General features: G+C 37.4%; 1 protein-coding gene across 7 annotated transcripts in view; it reads right to left on the bottom strand.

Annotated features, from left to right (window-relative positions):
- si:ch211-207d6.2 (sickle tail protein homolog) overlaps nt 1-22,307 on the bottom strand; it is a 53,158-nt gene that overhangs the window by 9,402 nt on the left and 21,449 nt on the right. For 6 of the 7 annotated variants that reach the window (XM_042718361.1, XM_042718366.1, XM_042718367.1 and 3 more), the window contains exons 2-13: nt 20,550-20,830; nt 14,025-14,220; nt 11,680-11,878; nt 10,826-10,919; nt 5,518-6,290; nt 4,883-4,984; nt 4,723-4,763; nt 4,406-4,572; nt 3,451-3,626; nt 1,624-1,760; nt 1,007-1,154; nt 492-924 (exon numbers count right to left, since the gene is read on the bottom strand). In XM_042718361.1, coding sequence (XP_042574295.1) covers nt 492-924; nt 1,007-1,154; nt 1,624-1,760; nt 3,451-3,626; nt 4,406-4,572; nt 4,723-4,763; nt 4,883-4,984; nt 5,518-6,290; nt 10,826-10,919; nt 11,680-11,878; nt 14,025-14,220; nt 20,550-20,830 — 2,747 coding nt within the window. Of the gene's footprint in view, nt 1-491; nt 925-1,006; nt 1,155-1,623; nt 1,761-3,450; nt 3,627-4,405; nt 4,573-4,722; nt 4,764-4,882; nt 4,985-5,517; nt 6,291-10,825; nt 10,920-11,679; nt 11,879-14,024; nt 14,221-19,098; nt 19,244-20,549; nt 20,831-22,307 lie in introns of those variants that run through there. The other variant, XM_042718365.1, reaches the window with a different exon arrangement.

Genomic DNA, 22,307 nt, shown 5'->3' with positions numbered 1-22,307 from the left:
ATCATCTAATGTTAAACCTATTAAAATGCTTTAAAAAAGCACATGGCTCTATAGCGCCATTACTTTTCAGTGTCACAATGACCGTCATTTGTCATTGCCTCAATCCTCAAAGTTTAATGAGTGTGTAGATGACACGAAGCTGCCGACTTTAGCAACATTAAAATCAGATGGGCACTATTTGAATGGGTTCCTATGGAGACCAGAACAGAAGAGCATCCAGTCGGAACCTAGAATTCATTTACTCAGGAAAAAGGTCTATAATAAACATTTTAATAATCTAAAGAACCTTTTTACATAATAAAGTACCTTTTGTGCAATGGAAAGGTTTTTGGATGTTAAAGGTTCTTCATGGAAGCGTCAATGCCAATTAAGAACATTTATTTTTAAGAGTGTGCACATAAACACAGAGTTACAGAAATAAGACATTCTTGTGTTGATGCCAATCCACGAATCTTAATCAATCACAAGTGAAAGTCACAGATGAACCACACCTCTTCAGGCATGGGCCTGCTTGTGTTGACAGAGATCTCCTCTGGTGAGGAGGATCCAGCTGTGCTGATGACAGCCGTTGCTGGCACAGCTTCCTGGCCCCGCGGAGCTGCTCTCTTTTGCAGGGCAGGGCTGTTTTCTCTGCTCCTGGGACTGACCTTCGCCACAGTGGGGGAGTCCCTGCCATGGGTGGGTGTGAGCGGGGGACTGGGGTGGTGTGTGCTGATGGGAGTCGTCTGAATGCGGTGCACAGTGACTGGAGAAGAGGGCACGGGCTCTGAGCAGCTGACTTTGGCAGGTGATCTTGGTTGTGGGGTGGGGGACTCACAAACAGGTTTTGGAGATCTGTACTCTTCCACAAAGGAACCTGAATCAGCTGGTAACGCCTTCACTTGGACTGGGTCAGAAGTATGGTTGTGGCTTTCAGTGGTGTATCTACAACAAACAGAAACCCTAAACAATGAACCTGCCAAAGCTCTAAAGGAATTTAATATTTCAAATGGTACATGTGTTTTACCTTCTCAGTCCACTGAGAGTGTCAGTCAGAGCTTTGACTCTCTTCAGCAAGCTGTCCATTTTGTGAGGCTCCTCCTTCAGGAAGCGCACCGCCTCCACCTCCACCCTCAACACGGAACGCATTTTCATCTGCAGGGCTGGGAACTCTCCTGAAAAGACATTCATTATTATACAAGAGAAAGATCTACACCGCCATTTGAAAGAGTTTTTTTTTTTTCTGTATCAAAAATACAGAAGAAATGTCAATATTGTGAAATAGTCATTACGCCAGTCTTCAGTCACATGATCCTTCAAAAATGATTCTAATATGCTGATATGGTGCGCAAGAAACCTTCTTGTTCTTCTTATTATCAAGATTAGAAGAGGATGTGCTGCTTAACATCTTTGTGGAAACTGTGATGCGTCTTTTTTAATAATTAAGAAGTTCAAAAAGATCAAAGTTTATTTGAAACATTTTTTTTTAAAACATTATAGATGTCTTTAGTGTCACTTTTAATCAATTTAAGGCATCCTTGCTGAATAAAAGTATCTTTATAAAAAAACCTAAACCTCAACTTTTAAATGGTAGTGTATAATAATTAATAAATCCACAGGGAGGACAAATACAAATGCAATCACCTTTGAGTGTGGCCAAAGATTCTCCTACTTTGCGTAAGTTGACCGCCCCTTCCTCCACATCCTTCAGAGTGACTGGTCGATTGCTCATGGCACAGGTGGATTCTTTCTTGAGCATCTCCACATAGTTTTCCAGCTCTCTGTGACATTGATACAAGGATTTGTCATTTATTAGCACAACTGTCACTTTAATGCTATATAACAAGTATTTTTCTTTGCTTTTTTAGCTCAAGCTGCATGTACTCTACAATGTAAAACCTGAACTGAAAAAAAAAAGCCTCCCATATTTCCAATGTAGTCTCAGACATTTGGATGCCACTGTTTATATATTTTCCAATCGTATTTAATCCAGCATTTAGCGACACTTAATGCTATGCAATAAGCAAGTCTTGACTGTGAGTTGCTGAAACCTGTTTAACATGAATTAGTTTTGTTTGTTGACTGAGAGTTCACATACAGAGAAGCTTGGCTGTGTAAGCAAACTTGGCAACAAAAGTCTACCCTCAGCCAAATACTTTTAGAGGATCATCATAACATACATCTTTCTCAGATTTTCTGACTTCATTCGTCTTGCAATGGTTACAAAGTGTGAACTGTTGAAGCTGGTCATCATGAGTTATACCTGCACATAACAGCCTTTAGCAGGAATCTGCAAGCCAGTACACATGCTCTGAGATCATAGTTTAACATCATCCCTGTGGGAAATGCTTTGTGTTTTGTGTAATTTACCAGAGGGGTGTCTTAAGGGTTTTCCCATGCACAATCTCAAGTCCTGCTTTTTGTTATCTTTCTCACCATAGCATAATCTAACGCAAGGCAGTAACAACTTTTCTTGGTTGTTATTATTTCTATGACCTGATATCTGTTGGTCACTGGATTAAAATGCTTTGCATATTTAATGCAGTGTAATTTTAACTAAAACAGTATTTATTCATATTTTGAATTAGCTTTTATTTTTATATTTTTAGCTTTCATTTTAATAAGTGTTAATAATTTTGTTGTGCATCTGTCATTATTATAATTATTGAAATATTTCTATTTAGCTTTCATCTATTTTTATTTCAGTTTAAGTCATATTTTTAATTTCAGTTAGGTGCTAAATATTATGTTTCAGTCCCTTTTTTCAGTTAACATATACATTTTTAATAGCTTAAGTAATTTTCTTGCTTTTTTTCTAGTGATATTTTATAGCGCTTTAGTTTTAGTTAACAACTGAATAGCAAAACTGGTTTCATGACTAAACACAGATTAATTTCTGAAGCAATCTGACTTAGATTTCCCCTTCAGGACAGCACACATTCATCGTGACAGGAAACATGTAGAAATTTTCACAAGCCTTATTCTTCTGAGACAGGTTGGGACGGTGGATTATTCACTGCACATCTCCACCCAATGAAGGTATGACTAGTTTACTTAATCAAGGTGTACATCAGCAAATGGGCTTCAGTAAAATACTCAGTATAGCACTAACGATATAAAAACCCCCTCTGTTCACATCTATTACAAACCTACACTGATCTTTGTTTATTAAAGTGTGCATTCAGCATTGACTGGAGACATGGTATTATAATGAATTAGTACGGGGGATCAGCGAGAATTCAGCTTTGATTAGACGTGAGCAGTTAATCAGCATCAAATCTGGCTTGTTTGCAGCGGCTAATCAGTGCGCTGATTTTCCCCTCTAGATCGCAGCATTTGTTCTGTTCGTCTACAGCTGTCTCTCACATTCTACAGATGACCAGCCCATAATGAATTCTTCATGGGTAATTAATGTCTAGGTCTTAACAGGATCAGTAGTCACATAAAAATGATGCTGTCCTATTGTGTTACCCGAGCTGTATGAGAACCCTCTCCTCCATGCCCAGATATCTGTGTCTTTCTTCTTCCACCTGGACTCGTTGTCTATGAACGGGGTCCTCAGGGTGCAGCACAACGTCTGAAAACCTCTCTGAGATCTCCTGCTCTGCCTGTCGCAGCATCTGCCTCATGGCATCCTGGTTTTGCAGCTGTATATTTCCAGGGAAAGCTCTATCAGCACATATGTTTTCTGACCAACTGTTTATTATGACACTACATCACATTACTGTAATTATATTATCTGTTTGTGTGTTTACTGTATATACTACCATTCAAATGTTTGGGTTAGAGTTAATGTTTTTGTAAAAAAATCTCTTATGTGCACCAATTTTGTATTTGTTTGATTAAAAAATACTGTAAAGAGTAATACTGTGAAGTATAATTAAAATATAAAATAGCTGTTTCCTATTTTGATACATTTTAAAATGTGATCTATTCCTGTGATGACAAAGGAGAATTTCGAGTCTTACTCCAGTGTTCAGTATCACATGATCCTTAAAAAATCATTCTAATATGCTGATTTGGTGCTCAAGAAACATTTTTTATTATTAGCAATGTTAAGTATTATCAGGGAAAACAGCGACTATTCTTTTCAGGATTTTTTGATGAATAGAAAATTCAAAAGAACTGTATTTACTTGAAACTTTTTAGTATAAAAATGACTTTACTTTGATCAATTTAATGGATTGCTTATCCTTTTTCTTTTCTTCTTCTTTTTAAATCTTACTGACCCCAAACTTTTGAATAGTAGTGTATTATTTAGCAATGAAATATGTGAAATACTAAATTATTGCATAACTACTGCAAAATACTTTTTTGATTGATGGCATTAATAATATTATAAGACATTCTAATACTGTAGGACAAGCATTTAAAAAGATCAGATGCCCTGGACAGAACCTCATTTCAGTTTGAATTTCACGTGTACCTGCATCTGTTTGAGTTGATGGAGCTGCAGTCTGAGGTCAGAGACGTTTCTCCTGAAGGTGGAGAGGATTGAGCATATAGCAGGGTCTCTGACAGGAGGCTGAACCTGTGCTGAAATACTGTCTGCCTGCACAACTGGCTCTTTAGTTGACGTTACAGTACAGACGCCTGGACAAAAACACCAATTTATGAAGTTATTGTCCTGGTAACAACACAAATATGGTTAAATTTAGATTAAATTCAGATCCATGATTCACGGGATCAAGAAGGAATGATAAAGGAAGCATCATTATAATCAATAACTGAACGTTTGCTGACCACCATTCTGTGCCGAAGACTCCATCTTTACTGGTTTCTCACTATAGAGAAAGACAAAACAGTAAGTCTTCATTTTAAAGTTTTAATTTTCACATTATACTAATACAATTTAGATTCATGCTATTTATGAATCACATTATATGTTTCTGTGAACATCCACCTGGAAGTCTCTTTGGCACTTGTATTTGGCCCTTTCATAAGAGCGTGTTGAACGAGTCCAGTAAGACTGGCTATCTGCTGCTCCATTGCCTTTATTTTTTCACTGCAAAACAAAGGTCACATGACTCACTTCAATAAAGAAAGATCACATTCTATAAATGATCACATACTATTCAACTGTGGATCAAAGGAGTATCAAACAATGCTAAAGGGGGAACCAGCTAATGATATTGCCTTTCTCTGTTCCTGAGGGCAAAACTGTGATGAACTTTGATATTCAAGGCATGGCAGTATGTATATATATATATATATATATATATATATATATATATATATATATATATATATATATATATTATAAATTTTGGGCTTTGCCCAAAGGAACTATTGTCTTTTTCTCAATTACACAACATGACTATTGTGTTATTTTCCCCATCAGCCCTTGATTACTCATGCATGATTAATCATTTGAACAAATAACAACATCATAAGGGAGGGAAAGGGAAGTATTATCACCGTATCCTTGTTTCAATATAATAGAAAATAATAGAATATACACATGAGCACCATGTGTCTGAAACACATTTTGTGTTATCTCACAACACAATAAGCTCCAGGGAATTTAAAAAGTCTCACCTCTGAGGATCTCCGGCTGCCACGTGTCCTTGAAAGGGCTGAAGGTCGGTGAAAACAGGGGAGGCCACATTGGCTCTCACCCTGGTCGCCACCTCCACGGCCCCATTATTGTCCTTGCGGAAAGATCTACGCACAGGTGATGCTCTTTCCGCTGCCACACCTTGTGAGGGCATGTGGGAGTTCTGGCCTGGGAGCATGTCAATCATTCTGACCTCATTGACCCTGTGAGGAGAAGCAGGCGGAGTTTTGGAACCCATGGAGGCGAGTTGACTCTCACTGTACTTGCGAGATTTCTGTCTGTAGAGGGAGTGCTGTAGATCCTGGCCATCTGCGTACGCACCGACAGACTTGACGGAGGAGCGGTGCTGGATGTACGCCGCCCCATCCGGGACGTCTCCAGTATGGCTGCCTTGTGATGAGGAGACGCTGAGCCTGGCTTCAGGTGAAGCGTACGCTTCTGAATACAAAGGAACGCTCTTGCTGCTCAGATCCTCATCCGGTTTCACGTCCCGTCGCTCCAGGATGGCACTGGAGCAGGTTGTGATAGACCGACTTGGGGGTGCGCTGGACATACGGTCCCTGGGTAAGGTGGCACCACCAGGCATGGCAACAGAGTGGCCGAAAGGGATCCTAGAAGGAGATGAGGGCATGGAGCGAGGTGTAGGAGGAGACAGAGAGCCCTGGACTGAATGTATGGGACTGTGAGGCAGAGTGTGCACTGGGCTTTGGCCTCCCGGCTGCTGTCTGCCACTGTAGAGCCTCTCTCTTGTGATCTAGGGATAGAATGAAAAAGCATATCAGAGAGAATTTGGGTTAAAAAAAAGGTGGTAAAACTTTACTTAAAGCCTTTGTGTATAATGCATTATAAAGGGTTATTAAAGGGTATAATGCATCATAATTATTCATAATGTGTGTTGTAATACAGTACATTATATCTTGTCATGAATATATATAACCAAATTTAAAATGCATAGTGTGACAATTAATTGATAAGTGTTATAGGCCTAATGCATAATTAATGCATTAAAACTAGTTTTATAATGCATTATAAATAAATGCTTTAAGTAATATGTAACATTTGTAAGAAAGAAAAAGTGTAAAATAATGGTTATCAACTGGTTTTGCTACAAGTGGCAACCAAAAAGTACCAATAAAAATGTCCTTAAAATCAAACAATAAAAAATGTATTATTATTTAATACTAAAATAAATATAAATTTCACAATTATTTATTAATTTGTTTTTAATTTCTTTTTAATATATTTATAGTGATGCACCAAAATGTTTTTTTTTTTTTTTTTTTTTTTTTACAAATACCAAAAAAAAGTTTTCATTTAGCTGAAAATTGAAACTGAAAATAAAGTTTAAAGCTTTTTTTTTATTATTATTTTTTAATCTTTTGATTTATCAAATTATTTTATCTTAGATTTATACTATTGCTCATGGCTTTTTGCTCACAGTTTTTGGAATCAGTCAGTTTCAACCAAGTGACAGATACATTTGTGTCAAAATACTGTAAAGTTTAACTGTTCCCACCACCTTTGATGCCTGTAACAAAATGTATAGAAAAAAGTTTTCCCTCCCTTTTAAAAGCTGAAAAGCTATATATTTTGCTATAACTGTGCAGGATTATATGGTTAGTTGCATTTTATTATTTAGATTGCAGTGTTTTGTTGTTTCCTCTGGCTGTCCGTGACCATGTTATTCAGAACGCCATCCACCAGTTGAAAACTGCTGGTAAACAAATCTCAAAGAAAGTCAATAATGAAAGGACCTTTGAATTTAATGAAAAGGAGCTTTTTATTACATATTTGTCACGAAAATGATTAATCTTCACAGAGACATTTTCAAAGCAGGAAACTAAAAACAAAAATTGTATTGTATGACTGTGTTGATATGATTTATGTTTAGACAAGTGCACAGATATGAACAAAAGATAGAACCAGTGCAAAAGCACAGACAATAGCCCTGCCCAGACCTGTCTTTGTACAGTGGTCATGCTTAAGCGTGCAGTAATAAAGCCCACAGACAGAGCGTGCGAGCAGGTGAATTATCCACCATTCAGAGCACCAACACCCTCTGCATTGGTCTAAAGATGAACAACATTCCCCAAACCTGTCCTTATAACCTCCTTATAACCTCTAGTTTCAGACCACATTAACAAGACGAACCAAGAAAATTATAATTGTCCTTAATGTATCTTGTTGATGATTTGGCTGAATGGTTATATCCTGAAAACTGTATCAAATGAATGACAAGACAATACAAGCTGCTTCAATAAAATACCTAAGAGTTAAGTCTGTCTGTCATTGCTTCTTAAAGATTTCTTTAAAGAAGTTTGCTGTTAGAAATAGACAAAGTCCTCACAAAGAACAACCCAAATTGTGTCAGGCATGTTTAAACAGGTGCAGCCATCGTTTCATTATTGTATTATCTAAGCTCAAAATAGGTGTCTTCTTTCAATGGTACATAAAGACCTCCATAAAATTAGCTTAATATTTGTCATGCGACCACAAGAAACCAAATGTACTACAAACATGCATGCATGTTCGCAAAAGTCTAGGACCTTTAGTTTGCCACATGTCAGAAGTGATGCAAAGCACCTGGAAAGTGAATTCACGGAGCACCACTGTACATGGGTCTATAAAGTATGTGTATGAAGGACAAGCTTCAACTTTCAAGAGATTTACAGCATTGATAAACAGCTGAAATGAAAGGCCAATATATCATCAGGCTCAAACATTAGAGAAAATGAGTCCATTTTTGCAATCCTTCAAAATAAGCGCATCACATCAACAAACGTGTCTGTGCATGTTTGCTTTCTCATGCTCTCAGAGGACTTGTTTTACACATCCATTTGTTTTTCTGGTTCCTATCATCCCACTAATCTAAAATTTGGTTTAGCAGGGTAGAGGGTTGCCCAATACCACAACACGTGGGCAGAGCGCAGTGTTTTTGCACAGACCTTATTGTCCCATGAACTCAAATGAACACATGCAAACACACTGTGTAGAGATAAAATGGGAATGGCAGGTTGGCGATTCCAGCTGTGAAAGACAGGAAAATGGAACATGTGTATAGGCACTTCCTTCTGTCAGTGAGTTGGTCAACTTGTCTAGGTTGACTAGTTTATATATTTTTTAGTTTTAATATATTTAGTGGCAGTGCTTTAAAGGGACTAAATTTGGAAATCCAACATGTTGCAGATTTTGTTTTAGCTTTAATGTGCAAACTGTAACTGTCATAATACTAAAACCCTCTGTGAAATATGTTTATAAATTCATCCCCTTTAAACTTTTATTGCTCCAGCCAGCAATGCATCACTTATAAAACAAATTCATTAAATGTAATGCATTTCTATTAAATCTCAAATCTCCTACTGTGAACAATGTTCCTGTTATTATGCCTCGGGTTTTCACACTTTTTGAGGTTAAACTCCCAAAGAGATTGAATGATGTAGAGCTAAATATATTTGCTACAGAAATTTTAATGACTTTTTAAAGATTTCAGCAATTTTCCACCCCTTAAAAATCACAATTTTTAAAATGCACTGTTTAAAATATTTCCATGTTGAAAGTTATGGTTATTTAACCATTTTTTGTAGAATATCTATCCATCTACTTTAGTATTATTTATATACTATTTATAGTGTTAAATTATTTTGAAATAGCTTTTTAGCTTTCATTTAAAATTTAGATTAAATACAAAATTTCTTTAGTTTTTAATATTTCTACTTAGAATTAAATTATAACAGATGTAGTAAGTTTAAAGTATTTTTTGTACTTAATGCATTTTAAGTCAGTCGGCAACATTTCTCATTTTCATTCACGTTTATACATTTACAAAGTTTATAAAGATATTTATATTTTATTTCAGCTAATTTCAATTGATGACAATTTCTGTAGCAATAACAATACGGTTATTATTTTTCCTATTTAAAAAAAAACGCTTTACTGGAGTCAGGTGGACATAACCCTGAGCCACCCAAATCATAGAGGGCTTACTAATGGACTAGTTGTTCAGACCAACTGCTGATTAGTCAATTTTGCACATCCCTAGTCTAGACTCATTCTTCTGAACAAACTATGCTCAAGAAAATATTCCCCAAAAAAATCCAAAATCCAGGTAACTGCACTGGGTTTGAAGTGGGTCTGTTCTATTGATATAGCTGTGTATTATCTAGCTACTGTTTTCCGCAATAGATGTTGTTATGAAGAACACATAAGCCTAGCTAAACACAACGCAAGCAGCCTGCTGTTTAGCTAGGCTTATGTGTATGTGTGTGGTGTGGTGGTGCAGACAGGAGCTGGTCCCTTCTGCACTCTCATTAGAGCTGAGAACTACAAGGTCAGACGCATCCGCTGCCGTGCTCTCTTGAGAGCTTGACCTCAGTTCATCTCCACACCCGGCCCAGGAATTTCAGCTCTGGCTTAAAATTATCCTTTTCCCAATCCTCCATGGCCCGCTGAACTCAAGATATGGATGAGATAGCTGGAGACAGCGCAGTCTTCTCCAGAAGTGCTTATAATTAGATAAAGCAAATTACACCACAGCAGAACAGCCCCTAAATGTGTAATACATCCTGTTAGAGACAAGATGCGATGAGTAAATTTCTGGCCTGAAATTAATATTTTTAATTTTTTTATGTACTTTTATGCTTTTCAAAACTGCATCTAGTAGCTAAAATGATATTAAACATGAATAACATTATCCGATTGTATGTTTGTAGGTCAGTATCATACATTTACATGCATGGATTCATGGAAAGCAGATGGGTTTGATTAGAAAGCAAGATGCTTAGAGCTTGGTTCCAATTAAAATCGAATTCCATTTGTTGCATAATGAGATAAGGAACAGGCATTGTTTGGCTTTTTTAAATGTATTTATAGCTTCACTGGTCTCCAGAGACACTGCTATAATTCTGCATTATCTACATTCCTGATGACAAACAAATCACTTTAATGCAGCGTGCCGAATACTATTGTGCCTTTGACATACTGTAAAGATCTCAGCAGAGCTGACCTGTTTTGCTAAAGGTGATCGCCAATTATAATTGCGCAACAGTGGGCAGAGCAATCAGTGGGGCCCCTGCCAAAATCAATGGGTGTGGCAAGTATTTGCTTCAAATTCTGAGCTGTAATAACAGATGCAGAGCCTTAACCTTCAGGGTCCTGCCAGCTGTCAACACCAGCTGCAAATAGTGTTGAAAAGCAGAAGAGCCTTTTCAGTTAACGATTTTTGAGTTGAACACGAAGAGCTATAATAATGGGACAGTTCAGTTGTACTGTGGTCACACTCTTGTCACTCACCCTAATTTCTCCATTATTGGCTCTTGCGTTGTGATTGAAGGCCTGGGCTGGGTCTTTGTGATACACTTTCAGGCAAGAGTGTGATGTGATGTTCCTGCAAAGAAAACATATTTATATATATATATTCTGCTGCTTAATATTTTTGTGATTTTTTTGATGAATAGTAAATTCAGAAGAACAGCATTTAAGTGAAATACAATTTTTGGAGCATTTAAATATTCACTGTCACTTCTGATGAATGTAATCAATCCCTGCTAAATAAAATGGTTAATTTCTTTCAAAAAATAAAAATATAATAAATTATATATTGACCCCAAACGTTTGAATGTTGGTGTATATATTTTTTCTTGATGTGAAGTCCAAAGTGTTGTGGAGTAAATAACACTTGAAAATTCAGGTTCAATGAGGCTGAACAGAGCGTTACTACAATGAGCTGCAGCTCACTGCGACATAAAGGTTAGAAGCGTGTCAACACAAGCTCCTCATAACTATAACGCTTGTTAAAAAACCAAGCCCATCCTGTGCCGAATAACACACACACACACACACACACACACACAGAGAAAAACAGATTGATCATGCTCTCTTTCTATTCCTGCTGACTTGTTAGGAAGCCGCAGGCCAACGAAGAGTAGGGTGTGGAAAAGGGAGTCACCCAACAGTTTGAACGCACTTAAAATCAAGCACTGCCTGCAATTTTCTGTACTTAAATCCAAGCACACTGTTAACGGGAAAGGCTGTGGCATTTATGCGATATTTAACATCAAATATTTTGTACATTTTATGTTACACTTTTTAAATTCATGATATAATTCATGCAAAAAAAAAGCCTGACAGTGACAAGAGACACACACCTGACATCAGTCAACTCATAGTACATATTCCTCATGTCATCTTTGATGTATATAGCCACGCTGGGGGACTCCAGTGTCTTCATAGTGAGGTGCTGAGGGAAGGCACTGACAAACAGAGCCTTGATGGTGTCTGCACCCGTCACCTCATTGGGCATTCGGATCTGTTTGGTCTCTTCTCCATACTGCAGGTAGAGGACACCTAAATATAAAGCAAATATAAGAGATTAATACCAGCACAATGTGTAAAACATAAGATTTCTGCAGTACTTTGGAGGTGAATTAAGTATGGAATGACTAAAAGCTGTATAAATATTAGGGTTGGGCGATGTCTACAGTGAAACATCGTGATGGACTATGACATCGGAGGGCGAGGCGGGGCGGGGTTAGGGGTGTGCCTGAAGCATTCAACGGAGCCACTAAAAGGTTAGCCACTTGCTAGCCTGTTGCATTACAGTACATTAAAGTTCACTTACCACTTACACAAAAGTTAGGAGAATAGTCTGATAGGACGATGGAAATGATTTGCAGATCCTGAGCACCAATGACAAACATCTAATCTTGTCAGATGTGTGATAAGTACTGCCGCTCCATAGAACAGAGTCCTTGTGATAGCAATTCTCAAAAGTGAAAGTAAACGAGAGTGCGCAATCGAACACTGTTTCAATAGCGACTCCCTGATGCCCGCAATTTATATAAAGCCGCCTATAGGCCTACTTACCCAACGATATAATTGCGAGAAAAAGTATATCACGTATATCTCGATTATATCTTGTAGAATTAGAATGTTAAGCTGACATTGTGATGTCTGTCAGCCATCGGTGATGGACGATGGCATTGTCTATCGGCCCAACCCTAATAAATATATCTTAAATGCATACAGTAGAGCATATAGGCTAACAAGGGTACCAGTGGTAAATGGTGACAACTGCATTCTGGCCCATACCCTCCATTAAAGGGATACTCCTCCCCAAAATGAAAATTTTGTCATTAATCAGTCATTAAACTGTCCTATAGACTGCCAAGTAAATAACAGTGTCAAGGTCCATAAAAGGTATGACAGTCGTCATCAGAATACTCCATCTGCCATCAGACGTGCATTCTGGGTTATATGAAGCTACAGGAACACTTTTTGTAAGTAAACAAAAAGTAAGTAAACAAAAAAGAAAACAATTCCTTTGTCAACAGTCTCCTCTGTGTCTCTCCATATCACTGTCTGCTCTTCTGTATCATCCTTGTGGCGTGAATACAGAAGAGCATACGCAGCATACAGTGATATGGAGAGACACAGAGGAGAATGTTGACAAAAGAATTGTTGAATAAAGTCATTATTTTTGTTTTCTTCACTTACAAAAAGTATTCCTGTAGCTTAATATAACCCAGATTGCATGTCTGATGGCAGATGGAGTATTCTGACGATGACTTTCTTAACTTTTATGGACCTTGAAACTGTTATTTACTTGGCAGTCTATGGGACAGTCACAGGCCTCCCGGTTTTCATCCAAAATATCTTAAATTGTGTTCCGAAGACGAACTAAGCTTTTACGGGTTTGGAACGACATGGGGGTAAGTGATTAATGACAAAATTTTCATTTTGGGGTGGAGTATCCCTTTAATGATTCTCTTCAGACAGCCCAAATGGGATCTGGGAAGAATGCGGTGTAAGCATTTTCTTGCCATATAACTTGAGATATTTGAAGCAAAATGTTAAATTTGCTCTCTAGCTGTAACATAAACCAGGTGTTTAAACATATGAACAGATATAGAGGTTTTATTAAAAAATAAAGTATATCTGCATTAATAAATTTACCAATTAAAGTGAAAGAATGCACAGTTTTTGCACATTCACCTCAAGAATGTTTCCAAAAAGTTAAATTTCTTTAAGTGAAATCCTAAAAGTCTATTTGAAACAGTTGTATGCATACATTTATATATCATTTGTGTACTACACTGGTATCTACTACTCATGAAATTCTTGCTTTGTGAAAAAAAAAATCACTGCAAAAGACCAGCTGGCCCTTTGGTCTGACATGCCCAAGGGTTGGCACTTTCTCACAATGTGTTAGAATTTATAAAACATACTGTTTAACTAAGAAATCTGTAAAGTTTTTAAGGAACATTTTAATTATAATATTCAAATATTTGGTTGACAACAAGGATATATTGATCATACCTTTAAATGTGCAACAAAATTCTCTTAATTATCTGACTAACACCAACCCTGACTTAATATCGACAAACTTGATTTGTAACCTCATTAATATTACTTCATAATATAGATTGACAATGATTTGAGAAAGACAAATAAATCAAAACCACACCCACAAGTTAAAAACTCAGTACTTTACCTAATGACCTGTCCTTGGTCTGGTTATTTGACTTGACCACGGGGAGGCTCGCTCGGGAGCGGCTGCCTCGGGTGAAGGCGGACGGGGCTTCTCCCTCCGACATGGCCTCCAAAGACTCAAGGGACGCCAAAGAGAGATGCTCCCCCAACTCCCCTACAGCAGACTGAGGGGTTACAGTGTGCCCAGAACTCCTGATCTACAACACACCACAAAATGATCAAAGAAGAGGTTAAACAGATCACTCAGAACCAGAATCTAACATCAAGCACTTCACTAAAGACAGTATTTCTGTCTGAATAATTTAACCTTAAGTTAGTTTAGTATTATTTATTGTATTTATTATTTTGAATGAGCTTTAATTTTTATATTTTTAGTTTACATTTAAATTTTATCTTTAGTAATTTTGTTATGTGTTTTTGCTATTTTCATTAGTTTTTTAATTTTTTATATTTCTTTTTTTATTTACAGTTTTAGTAATCTTAGTACTTGGACTTCAACATCACCAAGGCAACATTTATCATTCTCGTTTCATTTTTTAAAGGTTTTTTTTTTTATTTATATTTTATTTTATTTCAGCTCTATTTCAATGAATGATTTTAGTTTTAGTTTACGCACTAAAAACACAGTTGGGTAGCATCTGAACTGGAAAACATTTAGAAAATATTTATAAATTTATTAACTGTGCATTCTGAATGTCAAGCTGTGAGCAGCTGTGGTACCATCGTATAAACTTTAATGCTCAATAAAAGGCCACAGAAAGGTCAGCGAGGAATTGTAGAGAGATAATAAATAGACAGACACAACTCTATTCAGTAAACAATCAATACCCGAGAAAAAAAAAAGTCATTAAAATCTTTCATTTATTATTCACCCACACTTGCCATTTATGTGCCTAAAAGAGATTAACTAAAAACAATGATCTACTGATGACAAGGGTGACTACCAAATAAAAAGAAGGTAGTCATCTGACTCCTTTTCTGTTTCACGACACGTGGACATAGAATCGTCAACACGTCTTCAAGTTAATTACAGCTCTGTCCTATAATTTAGCTCACATTAAAAAAGAAAATGGAGTGATTTATCTCCAGTGACACAAAAGAACTAAAAGCACAAAGACCAATTACTGTCCTCTGGAACAGACATAATCCTTTGTAGCCTATTTATATTCAAAAACCAAAGTGCATCTACATGGTTGTCCTAACAATAACACCTTTAGGGACTATACAGACAGCAGACAAAGTTGATGTATTACGTTCTCAGAGGATGGGTTTTCATCCCGAGGCTGGAAATCATTTCTCTCTTCTCGGCAACAGAAAGAAGCGACAGGCAGAAGGCCACAGATACTGAGTCAGACTGCGTCTCTTCGTAACGGCAGCATGCACACTGACCTGCCCTGACATGCACACCTGCCAGATTACCACCCTGCATGACCCCAAGGAACTTAATCCTTCTATACTGCGCTGCTTCATTTTCCTCTGTGGTTTTGGTGACAATGCAATTATGAGGTCAGGACAGAGCCAAACAATTACACCTTAGACACAAGCATTTCCGAAAGCATCTCGAAACATTTCTGTAAACACCTTTTCAGAACTATATTTAAATCAAACCATTCTTTTGTACATTTTATGAAGTTTTTGTGCATCCCCACAGATTTGTTTGAGCTCTAAATGTGTTTTGACAGAACAATGCTCCATTGCGCTAGTCAAAGTATAACCCAGAGACTTTCGATCTGAGGTCTTATGTTATGCAAATCTAAAAATATATGATTGTACCTTTGGGAGGATCTCTGCTGACAGTAAAAAAAAATCTCTATGACATGCTGTATGCAAGTTTATACTAAAGAGAAAGGTCATAACTGATTCAGCCTAAGGGGTGATTCACACAGAATGTGTTCTTTTCACAGAGAAATTGAACTACTTTTTAAAAAAATACCTGAAGAACCTGAGTGAGTCATGAGCGAGATGTTGCAAAAGATGCAATATGTAAATGCAACGGTCAAAGACATCCGTCTAGCAAATGTTTACATAGAAAACAATGAAAAAGTATGAATGCAAAATGTGTTCCATGTAAACTGTACCAAAGACTATAGAATACCCAAGACATATCACTTGTATAGTTTTGAATGGGGAAAATGCAATGCTCAATATGGCCACTCAATCGCAGGAAGCCCCGCCTTCTGAATGAAGGAGCCAATCGCTAATCATTAAAGTCAGCGCTTCACTGCAGCTGCCGTTAGAAGCGTCCTGGTTGCTATAGAAACAGTCAACACTCTAAGATGTGCGCTCAGGACTGCGCATGCGCACTGGCTGATCTAGCCTGAATAATAAGCTTTTTATAATGCTATTTGAGCAAAAGTACCAACATTTATGATCAGATTTATTTGGTGATTTCAAATATGAAATATAATTTCAAACCTAGTGAACAGTTTTGTAGAATTTGATGTTTCCCCATTCAAAGAGATAGGAGTTGCAGTTGGATGCCCGAGAGGCATTTCAAAGATAGCCACCGAGTGACATGACTTGTCTTAAAGGGACTTTGACTGTACCTTTACGTTTTAAAAAGGGATTGAAAAGGGTTTTGTGTCTAAAAATGTGAGACACAGAGCAATGGAACCGAGGATAATACAAGAAGGTTCTCAGAACACCATTTTATGCGCGACACAACATCGCAACGGTCACACAAGTCCATTTAGTGCATGTTTTCATAGAAAAACAACAGAAAAGCAGTGCAACGGAATGTGAAAACGTGAAAAGCAGGGGAGTGGACATTTAAAATGCACAAGGTCTAGAGACACATTTTTAAAAGGTTGATCTTTCAATTTAACTTTTTTAATTTTCATTTTTAATTGAAACACGTTTTTAGTTGTGTGTAATGTGCAAAACATTGCAATAGATGCGAGATGTGAGTGAATCAGTCAAACACTTCTAAAACATTTTCAAAGAAAAACAATGGGAAACATTCAAAGTCTAGAGACATATTTTTTTTTAAAAGTTGACATTTTAACTTGAGAGGCATGTTTTTAGAACACTGTATTATGCACAAGACATCGGAAAAAATGTGAGCACAACGGTCAAATACATCCATCAATGCATGTTTTTATAGAAAAACAATGAAAAAGCAGTGCTGTGGAATGCGAAATGTGAGACTCTGGGAAATGTAACTGAATTGTAATTAAAACTTGGGCAATGCATTTTTAGAACATTATGTCATGAGCGAGATTACAAAAGGCACAAGACACAAACCCAATGGTCAAAGACATCTATCTAGAGCATCTTTACATACAAAAACAATGGAAAAGCAGCACAGTGGAATACAAAAACGCATTCTGTTTGAACGTCCCTTAAGAATCCAAGAGGTCAACTTCAGCTTCACTTTTTGCTTATGTTACAGCTGCACTGACACCAGACTCATCACATCTTCATATCCCTACACTGAATTTATTCTTAGGGAATGCACAAATTGTTTTCTATGGCTTTTATGGAGGTGGCTCAACTTGCCCATTATTCAGGCAATACCAGAAACCTCAAAAACTATGTTGACTGACGGAAAACAGTGCTCTGGCAATTCACTAGGAGGCATATCCAAAAATCTTTCATTCTGAAGGTCCAGGCTGAGAACTGAAGGTGGTGAATATGAGTTTGATGTTATCTTTGCACAGGTGTTGCATTGTGAGTCGACTAACAATCACTCCGGTGTGCACAGACGCGGCAAGAGCAAATAATAGGCTTTTATGTTCACTTGAAAAAAAAAATGTATCAAACTGGCAGCTGGGATTATTTAAGACATGCATAATGCAACTGTAAGTTAAACATGATTGGGTTCACACACACACACACACACACACACACCCACAACACACACACACCCACACACACACACAAATTTAATTAAAACCCTTAAAAAAAATAAATATTAAACAAAATAAATATGACCACATTCTTAAGATTGCTTAAGGATAACCCTGAAAAAAAATAAATAGTAGTCAACAACAGCGGATGTACTTAACACTTGTTGAAAGTGTTACTCTGATTATCCAGATCCAGATGTCCCAACTGCACCCTGCAGACCAGGTATCAAACTTACACCTATTCCACATGCATAAGCAAGCCGTGCCAACATACGCTCACACTCAGGCATTGTCAGAATGCGTTACCTGCAGAATGCCAGGAAATCGAGAGAGGCCTGAAAACAGCAGTTTAAAGCATAAGGGTGGGCTTGAGGGGAGCAGCTCTCACGGTTCACTGCACTCTCCTCTAATCACAGGCAGATGAATGGCCACAGACCATGCTTCATCTGAGCTGGTCTAATGCCAGGTCTTTGAACGCACTGGCAGGGTCAGATAAATCATACCTCATTCTCTCTGGGTCTGGAGAATATTGAAGAAAGAAAGAACGAAAGAGTTAAAGGAGGATGAAAGACACACTCCCTCCTGCTGGATGGGCTTCAGTTTTATTCAGTGCCAGGGGCATGATATGATATTACTCACGGCTGTACCCAGCCACAGAAAAAAAACATACCAAAACTATGCTGAGAAAAAAAAAAATCAAGAGACTGATACATTGCATTAAAAGAAACCAGCTATTGTGTGAACAAGTGATTCACACACACACACACACACACACACACACACACACACACACAAAAAAAAAAAAAAAAAAAAAAAAACTTACAAAAAGTACTCTGGCAGTTCACATACAATGGAATCAGATGCTGGTACATGGTACTTTTTTACCATGGTATTTACCTGGTACTCCAAGGCTCTTTAAAATACAATAATATTACCATGGTAGCCTACATGTTTTTTTTTTTTTTTAAACATATTAGGCTACCATAATTATTTTGGGTACATCGTTTTGCTTAACTTTAAGTATTTTGATCCAAAAGAGAACCAGTATGATGACTTCCCTGTTTACACCTTCAGTTTACACATCCATTTCAAGACAATGCACTGATTCATAAGTTAAAAAACCTATACAATATAAGTAAGACAAACATAATTTTCTTTACTCAACGAGTTAATACAAGCTTACTGTTTGCACAGACTGACTTGCTGACATAGTTTAATTTACAATACCTTGATGCAAAACCTCCACCTTGATTCTTCACACTAAGAAGGACATATTCCAGATAATAAATAGTAAATGTCAATAGCAAGACCGGTAGTGTGTCTGATGTAGACCGCTGCAGAAGTTTGTCTGCACTCTGCAGTTAAGTGATCTTTGAAAGCCGTGACATCAGCGTCTGCACAGACACACCCACCTATATGAATTTACTTGAAAGACTTGTTGGATTACAAAAATGTACTGAAGCCAGGAAGTTGCGAAATGTGCCTTTCCATCGCCTTCTTGTTTACTAAAACTTAAATCAAGTTAGCGACATTAAGTGTTGAAAATATTGGTGAGGATATTTATTGTTAAACAGGCCTATTAAAATATATTACGCAACTCTCTGGAATAATTCTGATTGGTCAATCGCGAATGATTACTGGTAATGTAAATGAACGTTTTTCGAGAACCTTTCCAACATAGCTGTTTTCTGCAGTATTGTCTACTTGTATACTAATAAAATAAAATATTTCAACTCAAATCAGAATTTATTAAAAGTTGATGACAATAATAATAATAATAAATACATATAACCCTATCTGTAATTCTTACATTTAAATGTAGTTCTAATCTAGTTTTGGAGAATTTGGAGAACTGGCAATTTGCTGTCGGCAGTAATCGACCAATGGCAACAGCGCTTACAGGTAACGCTCTTTATTTAGATTCCGTGTTCCACACTCCAGCTGTATGTTCTGCGGTATACCTGCTTCCTTTGAAGGCAACTTACTGATGGTATGAAGCTGGATGTCCTATCTGTACGGGAGCGCAGTCATCTGGAGAAGGCATGGTATTCATTCTGTAGTCTACACATCTTATGTTTAGGTGACATAGCCTAGCTATAATTTAGCCTACCTTATTTATTTATTTTAGGTGTAGACTACGTTAAACAATTCACATTTACCTAACTTTTTATTAATTTAATTGTTTATTCAGGCATTCAAATAAACCTGCAACAGTCCACTCAAACTTATCCATCCGGCAAAGATACAATGAAAATGTCAAGCGGAAACTATACCAGCAATAAAAAATGTCAATGTTCCTTAATCTGTCAAGAGTCACTTGATACATGTGTAGATCAGAGTAAAGTAACAGTGTGTTATGTAGATGAATGGTAACGTGTGGGGCTCAACCAACTGTAAAAGTTTTTTTTTTTTTTTTGCAAGGTTTGGATCAACGGCTTATTGAAATATCATGTTATGGAATTTAATTGACTACGGTAACACAATTTAATGATTTACATAGAAACCAATGGATTTTTTTTTGTGCTGTTATCTTATTTGACCATATAGCCTAGGCCTATGCTTCCATCTGTTTTTGATGTTGCCATTTTGATTTGACTTTTATATTTAAAAACCCAATTTAGTCTAAGTGGGAAAAAAAAGGCTTTACCAATAGCTGATTTGAATATTTCAGAGCTTACCTGGTCTCGGAGTCTTTCCTGGTGCCCCATAATGACAGAAGCATGATGGGGATACTTCTGTTTCAAATGCTCAAGAAAGGCCTCTTTCTTGTGGTCCATGTTGTAGGACTGCATGACGATCACGTCCCCAGCAGTGCGTGGCCCTCCTACTGTGTGTCTCCTTGGCACGGTGCGAGGGGACCAGGGGTCTGACTGCTCACTCTCATCTGCACTGCTTTGTTTTCTGCTGTGGCTGTCCACATCCTCATGGGAGCACAGCCTCTGGTTGCTTCTCGCTGGCTCTTTGATTAAAGGCATAAAAAATATACAAAGGAATACAGATTAGATAGGGACACTCAGTGGGTGGCTGTACTTGGCTTGAGTCCTGCAATTAATTAGTGTGATAAGCAACACAGTAAAGGCAATGACTTTTGAGCAAAGCTACAAACAGGTAATTTGTTTCCCACAAACAGCTTGCACCTTGCCAAAAGAGGTCTCAGACCACTCAGTGTGATGGCTCATTATTAGCCCGGGCTGACTGCATGGCATTGAGGCCCTCCAGTGGGGAGTCAAACCACTGCGCAGCATCACGAGTCATCACATTTCTACAAAGCAGTGAGTCATAGTTTTATATAGGCTACTGTACTTTTAGCATTATTACTCAGATACAGTGTTGGGCAAGTTACTCTGAAAATGTAATCAAATTACTGTTCTGATTACTTTATTTCAAAAGTAATTAGTAATTAGTTACATTACTAGTTACGTTACTTTTTTCTCCACAAAATTTATGAAATCCCAGTATACACACTCCCGATAAATATTTGTTATTAAAGCATCAACATTCAAAGAACACTGTTATTTTTAACTAAAGCAAGCGACTGCTGCGTGCATGGTTTGGCATGGCAGAAAGCTAGCAGAGAGTGCTGCATTTATAATCTCTAAAAGACATCTCAGTTCATCGCAATCTCACAAATCTCTGTTATAACACAATAAATATATGCATAGTGAATCTTACATAATGTCTACAATTCCTGTGTTATAATGAGAGGATTCATGAGCACGCAAATTTCAGCACTGCGTTGCTCAACTCTGCAAAAACGTTTTATAGCCTAAATAGAAACTCTGCATAATCTTGCACCTGTTAATCATATATATTTTATATTAGTTCATGTTGCTTTTGTGCGATAGATGAATCACAATTTGTTTGTTTTAGAAACTTTGTTTAGATATTTCTATTTTGTGGGACTCCCGTGAATCATTTTATTCTCTCGCATCCCGCACACACACGACACGAGTGTCTACCCGCGTCAGTGTGAAATGATAGCTGATTAACAAGGGTGTAGAAGCACCTAACCCTGATTATAAGCCTAAAACAGATATTTCCTGAAAAGTTATCCCTCAATTCTGATTGGTTAATTGGAATGTTGTTCCAGGATCAACAAGGATGTTGATCCAGGAACATGTTGTACTTGCTGAAATCACGGTCATCGTCCACCAGCACTTGCCCATCTACAGGCCTTGTCTTTGTCCAACGGCTAAGGTGTCATTTTAGTGAAAATTTATTTAGTAACAGTCTGCTGAAGCCCTTCCTGACCTGACATATCTCCAGCCCATTGCTCACTTATGAAAAAATGGACACCGAAAGAGTTGTTTCCTCACAGAGACATTGTGAAAGAAAAATTACACTGTCAACAAGACTGAAGAGGGTCAGACCGATGAAGATGAAAATGTTTCCAGTTTGCATGCCTTTGCACTTATTCCCCATAAAACATAGCCCAT

The sequence above is a fragment of the Cyprinus carpio genome, chromosome B2 (assembly GCF_018340385.1).
Source record: "Cyprinus carpio isolate SPL01 chromosome B2, ASM1834038v1, whole genome shotgun sequence".
NCBI lineage: Eukaryota > Metazoa > Chordata > Actinopteri > Cypriniformes > Cyprinidae > Cyprinus > Cyprinus carpio.
This window is presented reverse-complemented; position numbering and strand designations above follow the sequence as displayed.